The sequence below is a fragment of the Mustelus asterias genome, chromosome 23 (assembly GCF_964213995.1).
Source record: "Mustelus asterias chromosome 23, sMusAst1.hap1.1, whole genome shotgun sequence".
In the NCBI taxonomy this organism is placed as follows: domain Eukaryota; kingdom Metazoa; phylum Chordata; class Chondrichthyes; order Carcharhiniformes; family Triakidae; genus Mustelus; species Mustelus asterias.
The window spans coordinates 55561126-55583973 of record NC_135823.1 but is presented as its reverse complement, the minus strand read 5'-3'; the positions used below and the strand labels follow the sequence as shown (position 1 = coordinate 55583973).

Below are 22848 nucleotides of genomic sequence, written 5' to 3'. Positions count from 1 at the left end.
ATCCACAGAATCCCTATAGTGCAGAAGGATGCCACTCGGCCCATCGATTCTGCACCGACCACAATCCCACCCAGGCCCTATTCCCGTAACCCCATATATTTACCCTGCTAATCCCGCTGACACTAGGGTCAATTTTAGCATGGCCAATCAACCTAACCCGCACAACTTTGGACTGTGGGAGGAAACCGGAGCACCCGGAGGAAACCCACACAGACACAGGGAGAACGTGCAAACTCCACATAGACAGTGACCCGAGGCCGGAATTGAACCTGGGTCCCTGGCACTGTGAGGCAGCAGTGCTAACCACTGTGCCACCGTGCTATCCCCAAGAAACATCTTGATAAGCACTTAAATCGCCAGGGCATAGTAGGTTATGGATCAAGTGCTATACTAAGTGGGATTAGTATAGATTGGTATTTGATGGTTGATGGACATGGTGGGCTGAATGGCCTGTTTCTGTGCTGAAAGACTCTCCAAATTTATAGATGACACAAAGTTGGGTGGGAGGGTGAAGAGGATGCAGAGGTGTTTCAGTGTGGTTTGGACAGGCTGAGTGAGTGGGCAAATGCATGGCAGATGCTGTAAGATGTGAATAAATGGGAGGTTATCCACTTTGGTAGCAAAAACAGGAAGATAGATTATTATCTGAATGACTATAAAATAAAAGAGAGGAATGTGCAACGAGACCTGGGTGTCCTCGTATGCCAGTCGCTGAAGGTAAGCATGCAGGTGCAGCAGGCGGTCAAGAAGGCAAATGGTATGTTGGCCTTCATAGCAAGAGTATTTGAGTACAGGAGCAGGGATGTATTGCTGCAGTTGTACAGGGCCTTGGTGAGGCTACACCTCATCATATTTGTGTGCAGTTTTGGTCTCCTAACCTGAGGAAGGATATTCTTGCTATGGAGGGAGTGCAGCGAAGGTTTACCAGACTGATTTCCGGGTTGGCAGGACTGATATATGAGGAGAGGTTGAGTCGATAAGGATTATATTCGCTGGAGTTTAAAAGAGTGAGAGGGGATCTCATAGAAACTTATAAAATTCGAACAGGACTAGATAGGTTAGATGCATGAAGGATGTTCCCGATGGTGGGGGTATCCAGAACCAGGGGTCATTGTCTAAGGATACGGGGTAAACCATTTAGGACAGAGATGAGGAGAACTTTCTTCACTCAGAGGGTGATAAGCCTGTGGAATTCACTACCACAGAAAGCAGTTGAGGCCAAAACATCATGTGTTCAGGAAACAGTTAGACATAGCACTTGGGGCGAAGGGGATCAAAGGATATGGGGGGAAGGTGAGATCAGGCTATTGAGTTGGATGATCAGCCGTGATCATAATGAATGGGGGAGCAGGGCCAAATGGCCCACTCCTGCTTCTACTTTCTATGTTTCTAGTGCTATTTGCATAATATCTGTAAGGGCTTCTCATAGACAGCATTTGAGGAGAGGCAGTCATTGTTAACAATGCTTGTTCGGATGCAAGGATTGACTGAGCAAAGCAATGCAGTGATGGTCAAAGTAACATCAGCATATAGTGCATGGGTAAATGCTCATCTTCGAATAATATCCAACTGTTGAATGGGCTTTGAAGCAATGATCAAGACCAGACTAGTCATTTACTAGATAACCCTTCCTCAAAGACTCCTGTTGTCAATTGCCTCATTCCAGCATTTTCAACCTGGGAATACTCCAATCATTTAGTGATCAAGAACGCCCATAGAGCCAGAATAGAATGCGATGATAGATTCATTAAAACAGCCCGAGCCCTTTCACTTGTCCCTGTGGAGATTTGCTGTTAAACTAAAACTGTCGGGTTAAATGTATGTTTCCCACATTCTATATCAACGTCTTTCCATACTGGATGCAGCTAAAACAGGAGATCTGATTGCGAATCACGTCATCACGAGCCACCAACAGGTTTTTACATTTTGCTAAGTGCCCTCTCGCCAACGTTCACTGTTAATCTGAGCTATTGCCCAACTGTGCCAAATTGCCAGTGTCGGAAACTGAGCATAGCTCACATGAATGGGAGCTGTGGATGATGGTGATAATGTTGTTGATTTTTTTTCACCCCCACCCCACTCCCCCCACCCCCTATAGTTAGCATGGTGAGAACTGTTATTGCCCTGATAAGGATACCTACCCAATTATTGTTGCTTTTAGTGATGTTTGTTGGAAAATGCCTCAAGCCAAGGGAAACATAGAAACATAGAAGAAAGGACCAGGAGGAGGCCACTTGGCCCTTCGAGCCTGCTCCGCCATTCATTACGATTATGGCTGATCATCCAGCTCAATAGCCTAATCCTGCTTTCTCCCCATAACCTTTGATCCCATTCACCCCCAAGTGCTATATCTAGCCACCTCTTGAATATATTCAATGTTTTGGCGTCAAATACTTCCTGTCGTAATGAATTCCACAGGCTCACCACTCTTTGGGTGAAGAAATGTCTCCTCACCTCCGTCCTAAATGGTCTACTCCCAATCCTGAGACTGTGTTAGCCAAGATGTGAAATTTAGTGATCAGCGTGGGCTAATGGCTTCTGTCTGTCAGGCAAATGAAGGTGTTCTCTCCTCTTTTACTGAAGGTGCTGGGGTAAGATTGCATGGGCAATAATCACACTCTGTTACTGTGACCACTCTTCATGGATGGTCTATCGTCAGGATGGGAAGGATGTGAATGCACTGGAGATTCACCAGGATGCTGCCTGGGATGGAACCTTTAAGTTATGAAGAGAGGTTGGGTGGCTTAGTTTATTTTCATTGGAGCAGAGAAGACTGAGGGGCGACCTAATCGAGGTGTAAAGTCATAGAGTCATAGAGGTTTACAGCATGGAAACAGGCCCTTTCGGCCAACTTGTCCATGCTGCCCTTTTTTTTTTCAAATCCCTAAGCTAATCCCAATTGCCCGCATTTGGCCCATATCCCTCTATACCCATCTTATCCATGTAACTATCTAAATGCTTTTTAAAAGATAAAATTGTACCCACCTCTACTACTACCTCTGGCAACTTGTTCCAGACACTCACCACCCTCTGTGTGAAAAAATTGCCCCTCTGGACACTTGCATCTCTCCCTTCTCACCTTAAACCTATGCCCTCTAGTTTTAGACTCCCCTATCTTTGGGAAAAGATATTGACTATCTATCTTGTCTATGCCCCTCATTATTTTATAGACCTCTATAAGGTCACCCCTCAGCCTCCTACGCTCCAGAGAAAAAAGTCCCAGTCTATTCAGCCTCTCCTTATAACTCAATCCATCAAGTCCCGGTAGCATCCTAGTAAATCTTTTCTGCACTCTTTCTAGTTCAATAATATACTTTCTACAATAGGGTGACCAGAATTGCACACAGTATTCCAAGTGTGGCCTTACCAATGTCTTGTACAACTTCAACAAGACGTCCCAACTCCTGTATTCAATGTTCTGACCGATGAAACCAAGCATGCCGAATGCCTTCTTCACCACTCTGTCCACCTGTGACTCCACTTTCAAGGAGCTATGAACATGTAGCCCTAGATCTCTTTGTTCTGTAACTCTCCCCAACGCCCTACCATTAACTAAGTTCTGCCCTGGTTCAATCTACCAAAATGCATCACCTCGCATTTGTCTAAATTAAACTCCATCTGCCATTCGTCAGCCCACTGGCCCAATTGATCTAGATCCCGTTGCAATTGGAGATAACTTTCTTCACTGTCCATTATGCCACCAATCTTGGTGTCATCTGCAAACTTACTAACCATACCCCCTATATTCTCATCCAAATCATTAATATAAATGACAAATAACAGTGGGCCCAGCACTGATCCCTGAGGCATACTGCTGGTCACAGGCCTCCAGTTTGAAAAACTACCCTCTGCAACCAACCTCTGGATTCTGTCAAGAAGCCAATTTTGTATCCATTTAGATGCCTCACCCTGGATCCCGTGAGATTTAACTTTATGCAACAACCTACCATGCGGTACCTTGTCAAAGGCCTTGCTAAAGTCAATGTAGACAACATCAACTGCACTGCCCTCATCTACCTTCTTGGTTACCCCTTCATAAAACTCAATTTTAAATTTGTGAGACATGATTTTCCACTCATAAAGCCATGCTGACTGTCCCTAATCAGTCCTTGCATCTCTAAATGCCTGTAGATCCTGTCTCTCAAATGTACAGGATTATGAGGGGCATGGAGAGAGTGGGTAAAGAGCAGTTGTTCCCCTTAGGTGAAGGGTTAGTCATGAGGGGACATAGGTTCAAGGTGAGGGGCAGGGGTTTGGGGGGGATATGAAGAAAACCTTTTTTGACCCAGAGGGTGGTGACAGTCTGGAATGCGCTGCCTTGGAGGGTGGTGGAGGCGGGTTGCCTCACAAAAGTACCTGGATGAGCACTTGGCACATCATAACATTCAAGGTTCTGGGCCAAGTGCTGGCTAATGGGGTTAGGTGGGAGTTCAGATGTTTCTTGTGTTGATGCAGACTCAATAGACCCAAGGGCCTCTTCTGCACTGTTGATCCTATGATAACCGACTGTGGTGGCCATTACAATCAGAGGCCCTAAAAACTACACAGACATTCTCCGGCACGGGGTCAAAGGTTTGGCAGGGGCTGGCTGCTTATTTCCCTGGCTTCTAAGCCCACAGCTCTCACCCCACCTAAAATGATTGGTTAACTCACGACAGAGGTGAGGTGTGGGGAAGAAAGAAACCAGAGTTCTCTCAGTTCAATTCTCTCTAAACCAGCAGAGCTAAGAAATGCTCAATGCTCAATGTGAGGTACGACTGTAACTCTCTTCCTCGTGTCCTTAATTTAACCTCTTTGTGAGGCTGATGTCTTCCTCGTTTTGTTTTTGCTTCCGCAGGTTCTCTGCTCTGCACCATGCCGCCCTCAACGGGAACACGGAGCTCATCTCTCTGCTGATTGAAGCCCAGGCCACCGTGGATATCAAGGACAACAAAGGTGACGCATCAGATTTCATTTCCACAGCTTCAACCTTCTCCCTCGGCAGACCCCGATGTAATGAATGCAACCTGGGCTGTGCTGATTGACCCTTTTCTGCCGTGTTGCCCCTCACACAGGCCCAGTAACAAAGTGCCTCTGTGCTCTGAACTAACACTGCTTAGAATCATGGTGATACCTTGCGGGGGTGGTTTCACTCTGCTGTCTAAATGCCTGATACACCTAAGTTTACTCTGTTCCAATGGGGAGATCCTGCGTCGGGCCCTAGTAATTTAAAATCATTTTCTCCCAATATAGCGCTCTTTGATTTTACCTTTTGCAAAATGCAATCCGTTCCCCAACGTTGAGCCAATCTGAAAGGCAGCGGCAAATTATTTCTTTTAATATGGTTAGAACTAATTTGCCTATTGATAAGTTTGAATCCCAATTTACAACTAACCTCTGAATATAGGGTTAGCTATGGTGCTGGTGTTAACCGCAATTCTCTCTGACTGGGGTGAGGTCTGAATGTGGCCCAGATAGAAAGGTTAAGGTATTCTACAGAGAGGAGGGAACTAACAGCTAAATTAATACCAGATGCAGTTTGAATACTTACCAGACCAGCGGGGCCATTGAACCAGATAATATTTAAATCAAACTGTGCAACTTAATCTTTATTTTTATTCTTTCATGTTGGCTAGCATTTATTGCCCATCCCCAGTTGCCCTTGCTCAGAGGGCAGCTGAGAGTCAACCACCATTGGTCTGGGTGTCACTGGCGAGGATAGGATTTATTGCCCATCCTAGTTGCCCTTGGAGGTCAGTTGAGAGTCAGCCACATTGCTGTGGCTCTGGAGCCACATGTAGGCCGGACCATGTAAGGGTGGCCGATTTCCTTCTCTAAAGGACATTAGTGAACCAGACGGGTTTTTCTGAATATCGGCAATGATTTCATGGTTATCAGTACATTCTTAATTCCAGATTTATTTTTATTGAATTCAAATTCCACCATCAACCGTGGCAGGATTTGAACCCGGGTCCCCAGGACATTAGCTGAGTTTCTGAATTAATAGTCTAGCGATAATACCGCTAGGCCATCACCTCCCCTTCTTAATAGAAACATAGAAGATAGGAGCAGAAGGAGGCCATTTGGCCCTTCAAGCCTGTTCCGCCATTCATTACGATCATGGCTGATCATCTAACTCAATAGCCTAATCCTGCTTTCTCCCCATAACCTCTGATCCCATTCACCCAAAGGGCTATATCTAGCTGCCTCTTGAACACATTCAATGTTTTGACATCAGCTACTTCCTGTGGTAATGAATTCCACAGGCTCACCACTCTTTGGGTGAAGAAATGTCTTCTCCCCTCCATCCTAAATGGTCTACCCTGAATCCTCAGACTGTGACCCTTGGTTTTGAGCTCCCACACCATCAGGAATATCCTCCCTGCATCTACCCTGTCTAGTCCTGTTAGAATTTTATAAGTCTCTATGAGATCCTCCTTCATTCGTCTGAACTCCAGTGAAAACAATCCTAACCTAGTCAATCTCTTCTCATACATCAGTCCCGCCATCCCCGGAATCAGTCTGGTAAACCTTCGCTGCACTCCCTCGAGAGCAAGAACATCTTTCCTCAGAAAAGTAGACCAAAACTGCACACAATACTCTAGGTGTGGCCTCACCAAGGCCCTGTATAATTGCAACAACAACCTGTGGTAAAGGTACAATTCTGGATAATCCTGACTTTGGGCTTTAGTGTTAAGCAGGCAATAGCAATCCATCTGATGCGATGAGTTCTTTTCCTATACCTCAAAATCTGACTATGTCCCAATGTTCAGGAAGATAGATGGGAGAATAATCGATCAGTGCCCTGATTGTTTTAGGTGAAAGAGAAGACAGTGTTACCAAAGCAAGATATTTTACCAAAGAGAAGGATATGGAACAGCCAGTAGGGAGATACAGCCATTAATCTGCCTCAACAAGCATTCTTTTCCTTGTCTTAATTCTAAACTAAGAGCTAAAATAATATGAAAATGAAATTTGCAAACTATCGGAGCAGAACATTGAAATGCCGAACTCGGCTAAACTGATTTTCCATTATAACCTACTTTTCAGCAATGAAGTAACAGGGGCCTTCAGTGGTAATAGGAGCCTGCAGTGGTAATAGGGGCCTGCAGTGGTAATAGGAGCCTGCACTAGTAATAGCGGCCTGCAATGGTAATAGGAGTCTGCAGTGGTAATAGGAGCCTGCACTAGTAATATGGGCCTGCACGAGTAATATGGGCCTGCACTAGTAATAGGGGCCTGCACTAGTAATAGCGGCCTGCAGTAGTAATGGGGGCCTGCACTAGTAATAGGGGCCTGCAGTGGTAATAGGGGCTTGCACTTGTAATAAGAGCCTGCACTAGTAATAGAGGCCTGCAGTGGTTATAGGACCCTGCAGCAGTAACAGGGACCTGCACTAGTAATAGGGGCCTGCACTAATAATAGGGTCCTGCACTAGTAATAGGGGCCTTCACTTGTAATAGGGGCCTGCACTTGTAATAGGGGTCTGCACTTGTAATAGGGGTCTGCACTTGTAATAGGGGCCTGCATTAGTAATGGGGCCTGCACTAGTAATAGGGGCCTGCAGTAGTAATAGGGGCTTATATTTGTAATAAGAGCCTGCACTAGTAAAAGGGGCCTGCACTAGTAATAGGGGCCTGCACTTGTAATAGGGGCCTGTACTAGTAATAGGGGCCTGCACTAGTAATAGGGGCCTGCACTAGTAATAGGGGCCTGCAGTAGTAATAAGGGCCTGCAGTGGTATTAGGGGCCTGCACTTGTAATAGGGGTCTGCACTTGCAATAGGACCCTGCACTAGTAATAGGGGCCTGCAGTAGTAATAGCGGCCTGCAGTAGTAATGGGGGCCTGCACTAGTAATAGGGGTCTGCAGTGGTAATAGGGGCTTGCACTTGTAATAAGAGCCTGCACTAGTAATAGAGGCCTGCAGTGGTCCTTTTACCACTGCAGTAGTAATAGGGACCTGCACTAGTAATAGGGGCCTGCACTAGTAATAGGGGCCTGCACTAGTAATAGGGGCCTGCACTCGTAATAGGGGCCTGCACTTGTAATGGGGGCCTGCACTTGTAATAGGAGCCTGCACTTGTAATAGGGGCCTGCACTTGTAATAGGGGCCTGCACTAGTAATAGAGGCCTGCAGTAGTAATAGGGGCTTATATTTGTAATAAGAGCCTGCACTAGTAATAGGGGCCTGCAGTAGTAATAAGGGCCTGCAGTGATATTAGGAGCCTGCACTTGTAGTAGGGGTCTGCACTTGTAATAAGAGCCTGCACTAGTAATAGAGGCCTACAGTGGTAATAGGGGCCTGCAGTAGTAATAGAGGCCTGCACTAGTAATAGGGGCCTGCAGTAGTAATAGGAGCCTGCAGTGGTAATAGGGGCCTGCAGTGGTAATAGGGGCTTGCACTTGTAATAGGGGCCTGCATTAGTAATAGGAGCCTGCAGTGGTATTAGGGGCCTGCGGTAATATAGTAGTATGGAGCTGCATATAAGAAACAATATTAGTAACATTCTCACAAGATAGGAAGAACTTGCACCTTTCATGAATTTAGCATGTCCCAAAGTGCTTTCGAGGCACTGAATTAGTCTTTGAAATTATCACGGTGGTAGTGTAGCAAGCCTGGCAACCAATTTTCACACAGCAAGGTTCCACAAACAGCACTGAGATAAATGACTAGAGGATCTCTTTTAGTGATGTCGGTTGAGGGATAAACATTGGCATGACTTGGGAAGGTCTTCCGTGTTTTACTTCATATCGGATCTTCCACATCCACGTGAGAGGGTAGAAGAGTGCTGTGGCTTCACGCCTCACCTGTAAGATGGAACAGCCAACAGTACAGCACACCCCCACTAGTGCGTTGGGATTGTCAGTCTAGATTATGTGCCCAAGTCTATGGGATAGGGTTTGAATCTACCATCAATGTTCCCACTAAGCGAAGTTAAGGGCACAGCTTCCTGGAATTTACGGCGCAGGCCTTTTTTCTAAGGCAAAAGGCAGCAGCGGAGCCAAAAAGAAAATGTAAAATGGTCTGGACACTGAAAATAATCGGTCTCACAGAAAATCTAAATTTTAAAGGGCCCCGCAACCTTCTCTGTCAGAGGTGAGACTGCGACCCACTGAGCCACAGCTGACTCTTATCAAGAGTTCGGCTGTCATGGAAATGAATAATTAGTTTGAATAACTTACGGGAAAAGTTGAATGGATTGATGCACAGTTTAGCAGCGCTGGAGAATTAGAATGTATGTAACCTCCACCTGGCAGTAAAGGTGTCAACCCACCGCGCATAAATCTTCATCCAATTTGCATATTTCCACAAAGCTACATGGAGATAGGCTGAGGTTCATTGAATATTCAGAAGGGGACAAAATTAATCACAAGTTCAATAGCGTTGCCATAAATTTATCATTTCCCTGCACAGAAATGCTGAGGCGTGACGGCACGTTTCAGACTCTCTGCACTTCGATTTGCTTGTTCGGATTCTGTCCACCTCGGAAAATTTAATTTCAATTCCGCATCTCCTGTCCCAAGGAAGATAAGGAGCCAATGCTGCGGCAGAACTTCATACGTGCCAGAATCATCCAAGGACTAGGGAAGCGTCTGTTTTTGGGTCCAGGGATCTCCTTGCCATTGGGAGAACGTGAAGAGCGTGGGTGGCACAGTGGTTAGCACTGCTGCCTCACAGCGCCAGGGACCCAGGGTCAATTCAGGTCGTGGGTCACTGTCTGTGTGGAGTTTGCACGTTCATAGAATCCTACAGTGCAGGTGGAGGCCATTTGGCCCATCGAGTCTGCACCAACCACGATCCCACCCAGGCCCTATCCCCATAACCTCATGCATTTATACCAGCTAGTCCCCCTGACACTGAGGGGCAATTTAGCATGGCCAATCCACCGAACCCGCACATCTCCAGTTCTCCCCGTGTCTGCGTGGATTTCCTCCGGGTGCTCCAGTTTCCTCCCACACTCCAAAGATGTGTGGGTTAGAGTGATTGGCCATCCTAAATTGCCCCTTAGTGTCAGTGGGATTAGCAGGGTAAATATGTGGGGTTACAGGGGTGGGACCTGGGTGGGATTGTTGTCGTTACAGGCTCGATGGGCCGAATGGCCTCCTTCTGCACTATAGGATTCTATGAGCATCTTTTGGGCAACAATGCGACTCAACAAGGTGGACTTTTTTGGTATTTAGGACTCAGTTGGAATAGGGGGTGAAATTATCCGGCCTCCCAGCAGGCGTGTTTCCCCACAGGTGGGGGGCGCCACATTGTTTGCGAGCGGCGGAATTTTCTGTTTCCCCCCCACTGACAATGAGAATTACCAATGATGTCACCCCACGCTGGCGGGAAACCCGCGGGTTGGGGTGCACTGCCGGCGGGACTGGAGAATCCCACTAGGCTGGAGAATTCCGGCCAGGATCTGCCAATCATGGTTCAGTTCTTATGGGACTTTTTGTTTGGTGTAGGATATGAGAAATGATTAACTTGTGCAGCACTGAATGAAAAGTCACTAATGTATCCCGTGAGGTAAGTTGTCAGTTTTAATCTTTGCTTTTTATTTCTCTCTCTCTCCTCCCTGTTTATTGGTTGCAGCAATGAGGCCGTTGCACTACGCCGCATGGCAAGGGAAGGCTGACCCAATGAAAATGCTTCTGAAGGCAGGATCGAGTCTCAACTCCCAATCAGACGAAGGTCAGATCCCGTTGCATCTCGCCGCTCAGCATGGACACTATGAAGTGGTGAGGAGGGGACTTTTCTGTCTTTTATGATCCTTTTGTCCCTCCCTGCATTGGGGTGGGTGGAAGGGTGATTTGCAACATGCGCGCACTAAACTGCATTAATGGGATAAACCCCTCCTCCTCACAAAGGGGCAAGCTGGAAGGGATAACCATAATGGGTGGGATTTTCCAGTCCCGTCTGCCCCGAGACTGGAAATTCCCACCCGAGGTCAATGGGCTTTTCAATGGTCCATCAAATTATCCGTCCCGCCCACAACGATTCCCACGGCGAGTGGTACTGGAAAATTTACCCCGGTTTGTACGTATTCACCTGTGTCTCTATGGGCAGGATTTTATAGCCTCGCTCGTCCCCAAACCGAGGTCAATGGGCCTTCCCGTTGTCCGCCCCTCGCCCACTCTGATTCCCATGGCGGGCGGGACGGCAAGATTCCAGCCTTTATGTTTTCAACTCCCATTCTGATGCAGAAATACGATCTAACTGTAGTTTCTGATATGCCAGGCAAAATGATAAATTGCCCCCTGTTGCCTTGTAATTAAAATTAATTGTCAGAAGAACTGGGGCGGGGGAAGATGAGGAGTTCTTTTTTATATGTGGCAAGTTGTTGTGATCTGGAAAGCGCTACCTGGAAGGAGAGGATGGGGTGGGGATAGGGGGGGGGTGGGGGGTGGGTGGGGGGTGGGCGGGGGGGGTTAAGCAGGTTCACAACAGTGTAACTTTCAACAGCATATTGAGTAATACATGGAAAGGAAACCAGTTACAGCGCTATGGGTAGGAGGACCAATTGAACAGCTCGTTCAAGTAACAAAAAGCATCCCAGTTCATTGGGCCCACGCCACGTTGCAAGGGGAATTGAGTTAAAAGTAAGGAGGTTTTGGTTCAGTTGTACTGGACACTGGTGAGGACACATCTGGAGGAGCCCTGTGTATAGTATTGGTATCCTTATTTGAATTGAATTGATTTGATTTGATTTATTATTGTCACATGTATTAGCAGACAGTGAAAAGTATTATTTCTTGCGTGCTGTACAGACAAAGCATACCGTTCATAGAGAAGGTAATGGGAGAGTGCAGAATGTAGTGTTACAGTCATAGCTAGGGTGTAGAGAAAGATCAGCTTAGAATGAGGTAGGTCCGTCCAAACGTCTGATGGCAGCAGGGAAGAAGCTGTTCTTGAGTCGATTGGCATGTGACCTCAGAATTTTGTATCTTTTCCCCGATGAAAGAAGGTGGAAGAGAGAATGTCTGGGGTGTGTGGGGTCCTTAATTATGCTGGGTGCTCTGTCGAGGCAGCAGGAAGTGAGGACGGAATCAATGGATGGGAGGCTGGTTTGTGTGATGGATTGGGCTACATTCACGACCTTTTGTAGTTTCTTGTGATGTTGGGCAGAGCAGGAGCTTTATTTAAAGAAGCCCTGATGTAAAGATGCCAGTGTTGGACTGGGGTGGGCACATCAAGAAGTCTCACAACACCAGGTTAAAGTCCAATAGGTTTATTTGGAAGCACAAGCTTTCAGACCACTGCTCGTTCATCAGGTGAGTGCAGAGATAGGTTTCACAAATAGGGCATATATAGACAAAGACACAATTGCAAGATAATGGTTGGAATGTTAATTATTATTTAATGCGAATGTGAATTGTTATTTAAATAAGGATGGAAATGCTGTGGAAGGAGTTGAAAGAACGTTTATTGGACTAATGCCAGGATTGGATGTGTTGCCTAATGAGGAAAGCTTGGACAGGCCACACTAGTGTGAGAGGCGACTTGGTTGAAACCTTTCAGATCCTGAGGGGTCTTGACAGGGTGGATGTGGAGAGGATGTTTCCTCTTGTGGGAGAATCTAGAACTAGGGGTAGGGTCATTGTTTAAAAATAAGAGGTCATCCAATTAAGGCAGGGATGAAAAATGTTTTCTCCCAGAGGGTAGTGAGTCTTTGAAACTCCCTCTAAAAGCAGTGGGAGCAGAGCCTGAATAATTTCAAGGCAGAAGTAGATAGGTTCTTGAGAAATAAGGGGGTGAGAGGTTATTGAGGGCAACTGGGAGGTTCCAATCAGCCATGATCTTATTGAAGATTCGAGGGACCGAGAGGCCTATTCCTGCTCATCATTTGTGTGTTCATACTCGGCCCAAAACCGGAAATCCCGCTCCCAGTTTTTCAATGATGTTCCGAGCGTTGTAACTTGTGCTTTCATTTGACCATTTTCTTGTCCAACACATTCTTTTACCAATGAAGCCAGTGCTTCCCGAGGTTGGATCCAGGGTTTGGTTTCAGGGGCCATGGCATGGCTAAGGGCTTGGGCATTAATCACTCCAACAAGTGACAAACGGCCTTTGCATGGTCTGCCCCCCCCATGCCCGCTATGATTCCCGTGGCAGGATGGACGGGAAACCTTCCTCCTGGGTTGTCAGGTCCATGTGTAGCTTATAGCCAATGATCCAATATCGGGTGGGCCTCTGGCCTGCATGTTCACATCTGTGATCTAGTGATCACTCCTGGAATTCCTAAGGCAGGATGTTTCATTCCGATTTATGGCACCCGCTATCTTGCCTGCACCACAACTCCTCCACTATTGCACCTCAGCCGTGTTAGTGATCAGAATGCAGATTCATTGGGCATTGACTTTCACAGCGGTGGCAAGCACAGAGTTCTGGAGGCTCCCGACTGCTTTACAACTGGAGTTGTTCTTCATAACAACATTAAAATGTTTGGGAGATACCCTGTTGAAAATCAATGCTGTTTGCTCATAGCCATCCACTCAATGAATAGTCCACTATTCTACAGGGACAAGCCTGTGCCTCTAAACCATAGCTACTGGAATTAGCAACAAAGACATCCAAGAAGAAAAAAAACCCTTTGAAATCGATTGGGAACTGATTTACCCTTTTGAAATCTCAATATGTCCTTCTTAGTCTCATTTGTCAAGAATGACTGCTTTCTCAAGAGACTATGGGTGACACATGGCACAGTGGTTAGCACTGCTGCCTCAAAGTGCCAGGGACCTGGGTTGCATTCCAACCTGGGTCACTGTCTGTACAGAGTCTGTACGTTCTCCCCGTGTCTGCGTGGGTTTCCTCCAGGTGCACCGGTTTCCTCTCACAGTCCGAAAGACATGCATTAGTGTGCATTGGTCATACTAAATTCTCCCTCAGTGTACCGAACAAGCACTGAAGTGTGGCAACTCAGGGATTTTCACAGTAACTTCATTGCAGTGTTAATGTAAGCTACCCTAATGACACTAATAAATAAACCTTATAAACTTTAAGTTTGTAGCACAGAATGGAGATGGCTATCTCTATAACCAAAATCCTGTCGGAATAGGAAGGAAAAGTTAGGCAAGGTCAACCAGAAAGCTGAGCGAATCTATATCCAAGGTCACCATTGCAGATGTCAGAGCAGCTTTCTCGAAGGTCAATCCATGGAAAGCGACTGGCCCGGATGGGGTACCCGGGCGAGCACTCAGATCCTGCGCGGATCAGCTGGCGGGGGTGTTCACAGACATCTTCAACCTCTCTTTACAACAATCTGAGGTCCCTATCTGCTTCAAGGAGACAACCATCATCCCAGTACCAAAGAAAAGCCAGGCCACGTGTCTTTGTGACTATCGGCCGGTGGCTCTGACATCCATCATTATGAAGTGCTTTGAAAGGTTAGACATGGCACGAATCAATTCTGGCCTCTCAGATTGCTTGGATCCACTACCGTTCACCTACCGCTGCAACAGGTCCACAGCAGACACCATCTCTCTGGACCTAGATAACAAAGACACCTATGTCAGACTCCTATTATCGACTACAGCTCAGCCTTCAACACCATTATTCCTATGAAACTCATCTCCAAACTCCGTGGTCTGGGCCTCGGCTTCTCCCTCTGCGACTTGATCCTGAACTTCCTAACTCACAGACCACAATCAGTAAGAATAGGCAACAACATCTCCACGATCATCCTCAACACCGGTGCCCCTATGTTCTCAGCCCCCTATTATACTCCTTATATACCTATGACTGTGTGGCCAAATTCTTCTCCAACTCGATTTTCACGTTTGCTGATGACATCACCACAGTGGTCGGATCTCAAACAATGATGAGATGGAGTACAGGAAAGAGATAGAGAATCTGGCGAACTGATGTGACGACGATAATCTCCCCCTCAAAGTCAACAAAATGAAGGAGATAGTCATCAAGTTCAGAAAACATGGTGGAGGTCATGCTCTTGTCTACGTCAATGGAGATGAAGTAGAAATAGTCAAGAGCTTCAAGTTTTTAGGTGTCCAGATTACCAACAACCTGTCCTGGTTCCTCCATGCCGACTATTGTTAAGAATGCCCACCAACACCTCTACTTTCTCAGAAGGCTAAGGAAATGTGGCATGTCCACTACAATTTTTACAGATGCACCATAGAAAGCAATCTTTCTGGTTGTATCACAGCTTGGTATGGCTCCTGCTCTGCCCAAGACCGCAAGAAACTACAAAGAGTCATGAATGAAGCCCAATCCATCACTCAAACCAGCCTCAAACCCATTGACACGGTCTACACTTCCCGCTGTCTCGGCAAAGCAGCCAGCAATATCAAGGACCCCACGCACGCCGGGCATACTCCCTTCCACCTTCTTCCATCGGGAATAAGATACAAAAGCCCGAGGACACGTACCAACCGACTCAAGAACAGCTTCTTCCCTGCTGCCATCAGACATTTGAATGGACCTACCTCGCATTAAGTTGATCTTTCTCTACACCCTAGCTATGACTGTAACACTACATTCTGCACTCTCTGCATTCCTATCTATGCACGATATGCTTTGTCTGTATCGGGCGCAAGAAACAATACTTTTCACTGTATACTAATGCATGTGACAATAATAAATCAAATCAAAATCGAATCAAATCGAAGAGCTGTTGCTTCCAGTTCAATCATTCTTATTTTCGAAGTATCACAAAATGTCAATGATTTACCTGTGGATGCACACGACCTGATGCCAAGTCACTGAAATGATTAATTCAAGGTGCGTACATATGAACTCTTCCTCTCTGCTTTGGCCACAGAAAATTCTGAGTCTGTGGACGATGTTTATTCATTTGTGCTGATTCGAAGGACATATCGCTTGACATATCGCACAGAAGAAATCATTTTTGACCAGTGTTAAGAGCACTCTTGGTAATGCCATTGGTCATTGACAACCCAGAAACCCTAACTAGTTGGCAAAAGCAAAATACTGCAGATGCAGGAAACGCTGGAAATACTCAGCATGTCAGGCAGCATCTGTGGAGAGACAAACACAGTTAATTGCCGGAGCCTTCCCGCTGTTCACAATGGTGGGATCATCTGGTCCCACCTGCGGCCTGCCCTCGCCGTGTGTTTCCCGGCAGTGTAGGGAGGAGTCAGTGGGAAGTCCCAATGACTAGAAGATCCCGCCATCGGCCAATGGTGCGCTGCCTCCCGCCACCAAGAAAGGTGGGGAGGCCAGTTATTCCCACCCAATGTTTCAGAACTGAGGAACATAATCGGAAATGTAATTGCTTTCAAGCCAGCCAAATGGGGGAAGCTTGGAACCAGAACGCAAGGAAAGGTTATGGTAAAACAGCAGAGGTTAAATGACAAACAGGTTGGTGAGGCAGAGCCTGGAGGAGCAGTCATGAGACAAGTAAGGTGACAGATGGTTGGCTGAGTTGAGGTGTGAATGGCAGAAAAATGAACAGCTGCCATCTGAAAGCAAAATAAGAGTAAAACAAGATTAAGACCAAATGGAAAGAAACCAAACGGCAGCACGGAGCAACAGTCCGAACTTACTGAACTCAGTGTCGTGTTCAGAAGGTTGCAAGGGGGTTAATCAACAGATGAGGAGCTGTTGTGAATCGTGTGTGGATGTGTGGTTGTAACCAGAAAGGAACTTACTGGTTAAGTGCAAAACTTTATGCTGACGTTTCATCTCAGGAAAAGGAGGATTAGGCAGATGAATGCCTGGTTTGAGAGCTGGTGCAAGGGGGCAGGGATTTAGATTTTTGGATCATTGGGATCTTTTCTGGGGAAGGGCTGATTTGTTCAAGAGGGATGAGTTACGTTAGAACTGGAGGGGGACTAACATCCTGGCGGGGAGATTTGCGAGAGCCACTCGGGAGGGTTTAAACTAGTTTGGCAGGGGGATGGGATCCAAAGCAGTAGGGAGACAGAAGAGAAGTTTGAGGACAGCACGGAAGTTAAAGAGAGCACATTAATTAGTAAAGGCAGTGTCAGTAATCCTAGTATAAGACAGAGAGCAAGGGAAGTCCAGATTAAACTGCATTTATTTCAATGCAAGAGGCCTGACGAGCAAGGCAGATGAACTCAGGGCATTGATGGGTGCGTGGGACTGGGATATTATAGCAATTACTGAAACATGGTTAAGGGAGGGACAGGACTGGCAGCTTAATGTTCCAGGGTACAGATGCTATAGGAAAGATAGAACAGGAGGTAAGAGAGGAGGTGGAGTTGCACTTTTGATTAGGGAAAGCATCACGGCCGTACTGAGAGGGGATATATCCGAGGGTTCGGCCACTGAGTCTACATGGGTAGAACTGAGAAATAAGAAGGGGGAAATCACTTTGATAGGGTTGTACTATAGGCCCCCAAATAGTCAGCGGGAAATTGAGGAGCAAATATGTAAGGAGATTACAGATAGCTCCAAGGAATATAGGGTGGTAATAGTCGGAGATTTTAATTTTCCCAACATTGACTGGGACAGCCATAGTATTGGAGGATTGGATGGAGAGAAATTTGTTGAGTGTATTCAGGAGGAATTTCTCATTCAGTATGTGGATGGCCCGACTAGAGAGGGGGCAAAACTTGACCTCCTCTTGGGAAATAAGGAAGGGCAGGTGACAGAAGTGTTAGTGAGGGATCACTTTGGGACCAGTGATCATAATTCTATTAGTTTTAAGATAGCTATGGAGAATGATAGGTCTGTCCCAAAAGTTAATATTCTAAATTGGGGCAAGGCCAATTTTGATGGTATCAGGCAGGAACTTTCAAAAGTTAATTGGGGGAGTCTGTGGGGAGGCAAAGGGACGTCTGGTAAGTAGCATGCTTTCAAAAGTGTGTTAACCAGGGTTCAGGGTAAACACATTCCTCTTAGAGTGAAGGACAAGTCTGGCAGAAGTTGGGAACCCTGGATGACTCGGGATATTGAGGCCCTGGTCAAGAAGAAGAAAGAGGCACATGACATGCATAGGCAGCTGGGATCAAGTGAGTCTCTTGAAGAGTATAGGGGGTGTAGGAGTAGAGTTAAGAGAGAAATCAGGAGGGCAAAAAGGGGACACAAAATTGTTTTGGCAGATAAGGCAAAGGAGAATCCAAAGAGCTTCTACAAATACATGAAGGGCAAAAGAGTAACAAGGGAGAGAGTAGGGCCTCTTAAGGATCAACAAGGTAATCTATGTGCGGATCCACAAGAGATGGGTGGGATCCTAAATGAATATTTCTCATCAGTATTTACTGTTGAGAAAAGCATGGATGTTAGGGAACTTGGGGAAATAAATATTGATGTCTTGAGGAGTGTACATATTACAGAGAAAGAGGTGCTGGAAATCTTAAAAGCGCATCAAAGTAGATAAATCTGCGGGACCTGATGAGGTATATCCAGGACGTTGTGGGAGGCTAGGGAGGAAATTGTGGGTCCCCTAGCCGAGATATTTGAATCATCGATAGTCACGGGTGAGGTGCCTGAAGATTGGAGAGTGGCAAATGTTGTGCCTTTGTTTAAAAAAGGCTGCAGGGAAAAGCCTGGGAACTACAGGCCAGTGAGCCTCACATCTGTGGTGGGTAAATTGTTGGAAGGTATTTTGAGAGACAAGATCGACGGGCATTTAGAGATGCAAGGACTGATTAGGGACAGTCAGCATGGCTTTGTCTCACAAATTTGATTGAGTTTTTTGAACGGGTAAGCAAGAAGGTAGATGAGGGCAGTGCAGTTGATGTTGTCTACATGGACTTTAGCAAGGCCTTTGACAAGGTACCGCATGGTAGGTTGTTGCATAAAGTTAAATCTCACGGGATCCAGGGTGAGGGATCGAAATGGATACAAAATTGGCTTCTTGACAGAAGCCAGAGGGTGGTTGTAGAGAGTTGTTTTTCAAACTGGAGGCCTGTGACCAGCGGTGTGCCTCAGGGATCAGTGCTGTTATTTGTCATTTATATTAATGATTTGGATGAGAACATAGGGGGCATGGTTAGTAAGTTTGCAGATGACACCAAGATTGGTGGCATGGTGGACAGTGAGGAAGGTTATCTCCAATTGCAGCGGGATCTTGATCAATTGGGCCAGTGGGCTGACGAATGGCAGATGGAGTTTAATTTAGACAAATACGAGGTAATGCATTTTGGTAGACTGAACCAGGGCAGGACTTACTCAGTTAATGGTAGGGCGTTGGGGAGAGTGACAGAACAAAGAGATCTAGGGGTACATGTTCATAGCTCCTTGAAAGTGGAGTCACAGGTGGACAGAGTGGTGAAGAAGGCATTCGGCATGCTTAGTTTTATCGGTCAGAACATTGAATACAGGAGTTGGGACGCCTTGTTAAAGTTGTACAAGACATTGGTAAGGCCACACTTGGAATACTGTGTGCAGTTCTGGTCACCCTATTATAGAAAGGATATTATTAAACTAGAAAGAGTGCAGAAAAGATTTACTAGGATGCTACCGGGACTTGATGGATTGAAATATAAGGAGAGGCTGAATAGACTGGGACTTTTTTCTTTGGAGCGTAGGAGGCTGAGGGGTGACCTTATAGAGGTCTATAAAATAATGAGGGGCATAGACAAGGTAGATCGTCAATATCTTTTCCCAAAAGTAGGGGAGTCTAAAACTAGAGGGCATAGGTTTAAGGTGAGAGGGGAGAGATACAAAAGTGTTCAGAGGGGCAATTTTTTCACATGGAGAGTAGTGAGTGTCTGGAACAAGCTGCCAGAGGTAGTAGTAGAGGCGGGTACAATTTTATCTTTTAAAAAGCATTTAGATAGTTACATGGGTACGATGGGTATAGAGGGATATGAGCCAAATGCGGGCAATTGGGATTAGTTTAGGGCTTTTAAAAAAAAAGGGCGGCATGGACAAGTTGGGCCGAAGGGCCTGTTTCCATGCTGTAAACCTCTATGACTCTTGGGACCAGTAGTTCCAAAGGCATCTCAAAATCCCACAGAGACTTCTGAGCACAGCTACTACAAGCTGGGAAGAAGCCAATAAGAAGAACAGGGGCAGCATGGTGGCACAGTGGTTAGCACTGCTGCCTCACAGCGCCAGGGCCCCGGGTTCAATTCCGGCCACGGATGACTGCCTGTGTGGAGTTTGCATATTCTCACCGTGGGTTTCCTTCGTGCTCCCCCCAGTCCAAAGATGTGTAAGTTAGGTGGATTGGCCATGCTAAATCGCCCCTTAGTATCAGGAAGATTAGCAAGATAAATATTTTGATTTATGGGAATAGAGCCTGGGTGGGATTGGTGTGGGTACAGGCTCGATGGGTCAAATGGCCTCCTTCTGCACTGTGGGGATTCTGTGATTCTAATTCTGTGGTTGCTTTGCTGAGTTCTTTACTTGATTGGGAAGGATGTTCCCTCGAATGGGCGTGAATGTGAGCAATGACAGCTGGGACTTTCCAAATGGACTGTGTTGAGTAGCAAGAGGCTGGAGAGGCTCCAGTTCATCCTCTCCCTCCAGAGCTCCCATACTGCGTTGCTACATTTCTGTCCTCATTCAGCTTAATCTACTTCTGGGCAGCTTTGTTTTCTTTGTGAAAGTAGGAGATAAAAAAGCACCAGAGCAGGTCCACAAAAAAAAGATTTACAAGGATGACACGATATCAGAATCAAGAGGGTGCAAGTCTCAGAACAGGCTGCAGGGGCACTCTTTCTCTTGAAAAGGGTTGAATGAGGTGACCTGATAAAAGGTTTTAAAATTATGAAGGGGTTTGGTAAAGTAGACAGAGATAAGATATTCCCTTTGTGAGGCAAATATAAGACAGGAATGTCAGAGAAATTTGCTCACTCAGAACAGTGGTTAGGATGTTGACTTTAGCACTGCATGAAGTAGGTGAGTTGAATATTCTGGATGCCCTTAAAAGGTAAAGGAGGGACCTGCGTTCAACCGGGTTGAAGGCAGGAAGGGAGGAAGGGATTGAAGATGTTGATGGCATGAGTAGATTGAGTGGGAGGTGGCTCATGTGGAGCAGAAACACCGGTGTTGTCCTGTTTCCGAGCTGTACTTTCCATGTACTTCTCAGTAAAGGCTCCATCGCGCCTGACCAACTGCCACCTTAAATCCATCCCAAAGATTGTTCACTGATATTAATTCATTGGTACCCACAAAGGGAATTCAAGTATGTGTTTCTGCTCAAAAATAAATCTGTAAAAGATTAGTGCCCCGCTCTCTATTGCTAGGCCTGCAAGTCACATTGGTAAACAGTGTGAGTTTACTTTGCATTTTAGTTGGATCCTGGTCTCTTGGATATTCTGAGCAAGTCAAATATCAGCTGGCAATCCAAAATACAATCGCCCTTAGTGCTACTGCAGAGGGGGGTCTTGTGGAACAGCAATGGAGAGCATTCCTACTGCTGGGCCAGAAGATCTGTGTTCAAGACCCTCTTTAGGACTTTTTTATTATTCATTCGTGGGACATGGGCGTCGCTGGCTGGCCAGCATTTATTGTCCATCCCTAGTTGCCCTTGAACTGAATGGCTTGCTGGGTCATTTCAGAAGGCGATTGAAAGTCAAACACATTGCTGTGGCTCTGGAGTCTCATGTAGGGTAAGGATGGCAGATTTCCTTCCCTGAAGGTCATTAGTGAACCAGATGGGTTTTTATGACAATTAACAATGGTTTCATGGTCATCAGTAGATTCTTAATTCCAGATATTATTTATTGAATTCAAATTCCACCATCAGCCCTGGCAGAATTCGAACCCGGGTCCCCAGAACATTTGTTGAGTTTCTGGATTAATAGTCTAGCAATAATGCCTCTAGGCCATTGCCTTCCCATGGGATGGGGGAACCATGGAAGGAGCATTCATAATATGGCCAAACAGGTTGAGTGTTTGTCCTTCCAATACACCTGATGGCTGGTGGTAAGAGCGGGAGTGTTTCCTGGTCAGCCATACTTAATAAGGCGATGGCAAGCCACTATAGCATGCCAAGCATAGTCATGGACCAAACCATTGGAAGACCATGGGTGCCAATGCCCTCTCGGGGCCTGGTACCTGTTCTATCTATTTAATGGACTTGATTGCTACTCCAATCACTGCATTTCCTCCATTCTGTGGCCAAAAATGAAACTCCAAAGCATTCAGGAAGGAATAGTTTATGACTTTCCAACTTATTTGCTCTTCTCTCTTCCCCCCTTACAAGGTGTGTTTCTGCAAAGCCCTCCAACACTTCACCAAAGTGATATTCTTAGCATTCGAGCCTCTGCAATGAATTTGGCCAGAATTGTTGTCCATGGAGCTCATCGCAGCTGTATCTGGCTCTGTCCTCAGCCAAGCTCCACACTTTATCACCACTCCATTAGATGCTAGTAAACAAGAGACAGACTGATGTTTCCCTCTCCATCTCAGATGCAAAGTCAATTTGAATACACCTGTTCGGGACCAGATCAGAAACTCCAGGGATAGTTACATAGAAATCATAGAAACCCTACAGTACAGAAAGAGGCCATTCGGCCCATCGAGTCTGCACCGACCATAATCCCACCCAGGCCCTACCCCCATATCCCTACATATTTACCCACTAATCCCTCTAACCTACGCATCCCAGGACACTAAGGGCAATTTTTAGCATAGCCAATGAACCTAACCCGCCCATCTTTGGACTGTGGGAGGAAACCGGAGCACCCGGAGGAAACCCACGCAGACACGAGGAGAATGTGCAAACTCCACGCAGACAGTGACCCAAGCCGGGAATCGAACCCAGGTCCCTGGAGCTGTGAAGCAGCAGTGCTAACCACTGTGCTACCGTGCCGCCCATTACAGAATTAATTACAGAATTAACTTAGACCCCAATGTTTTGGTGATTTTGGCATTAGGGTGATAGGCATAAGGTCTTTCATTCAATGATTCAATTGACCCACTAGAAAGCTTTTATTAGAACAAACTTTATTTAAGAACACAGTTAAAATATCACAAAAAC

General features: G+C 46.2%; 1 protein-coding gene across 1 annotated transcript in view; it reads left to right on the top strand.

Moving 5' to 3' along the window:
- Positions 1–22848, top strand: part of caskin1 (CASK interacting protein 1) — a 711340-nt gene that overhangs the window by 502909 nt on the left and 185583 nt on the right. The window contains exons 3-4 of the mRNA XM_078239889.1: positions 4838–4935; positions 10563–10708. Coding sequence (XP_078096015.1) covers positions 4838–4935; positions 10563–10708 — 244 coding nt within the window. The remainder of the gene's footprint in view (positions 1–4837; positions 4936–10562; positions 10709–22848) is intronic.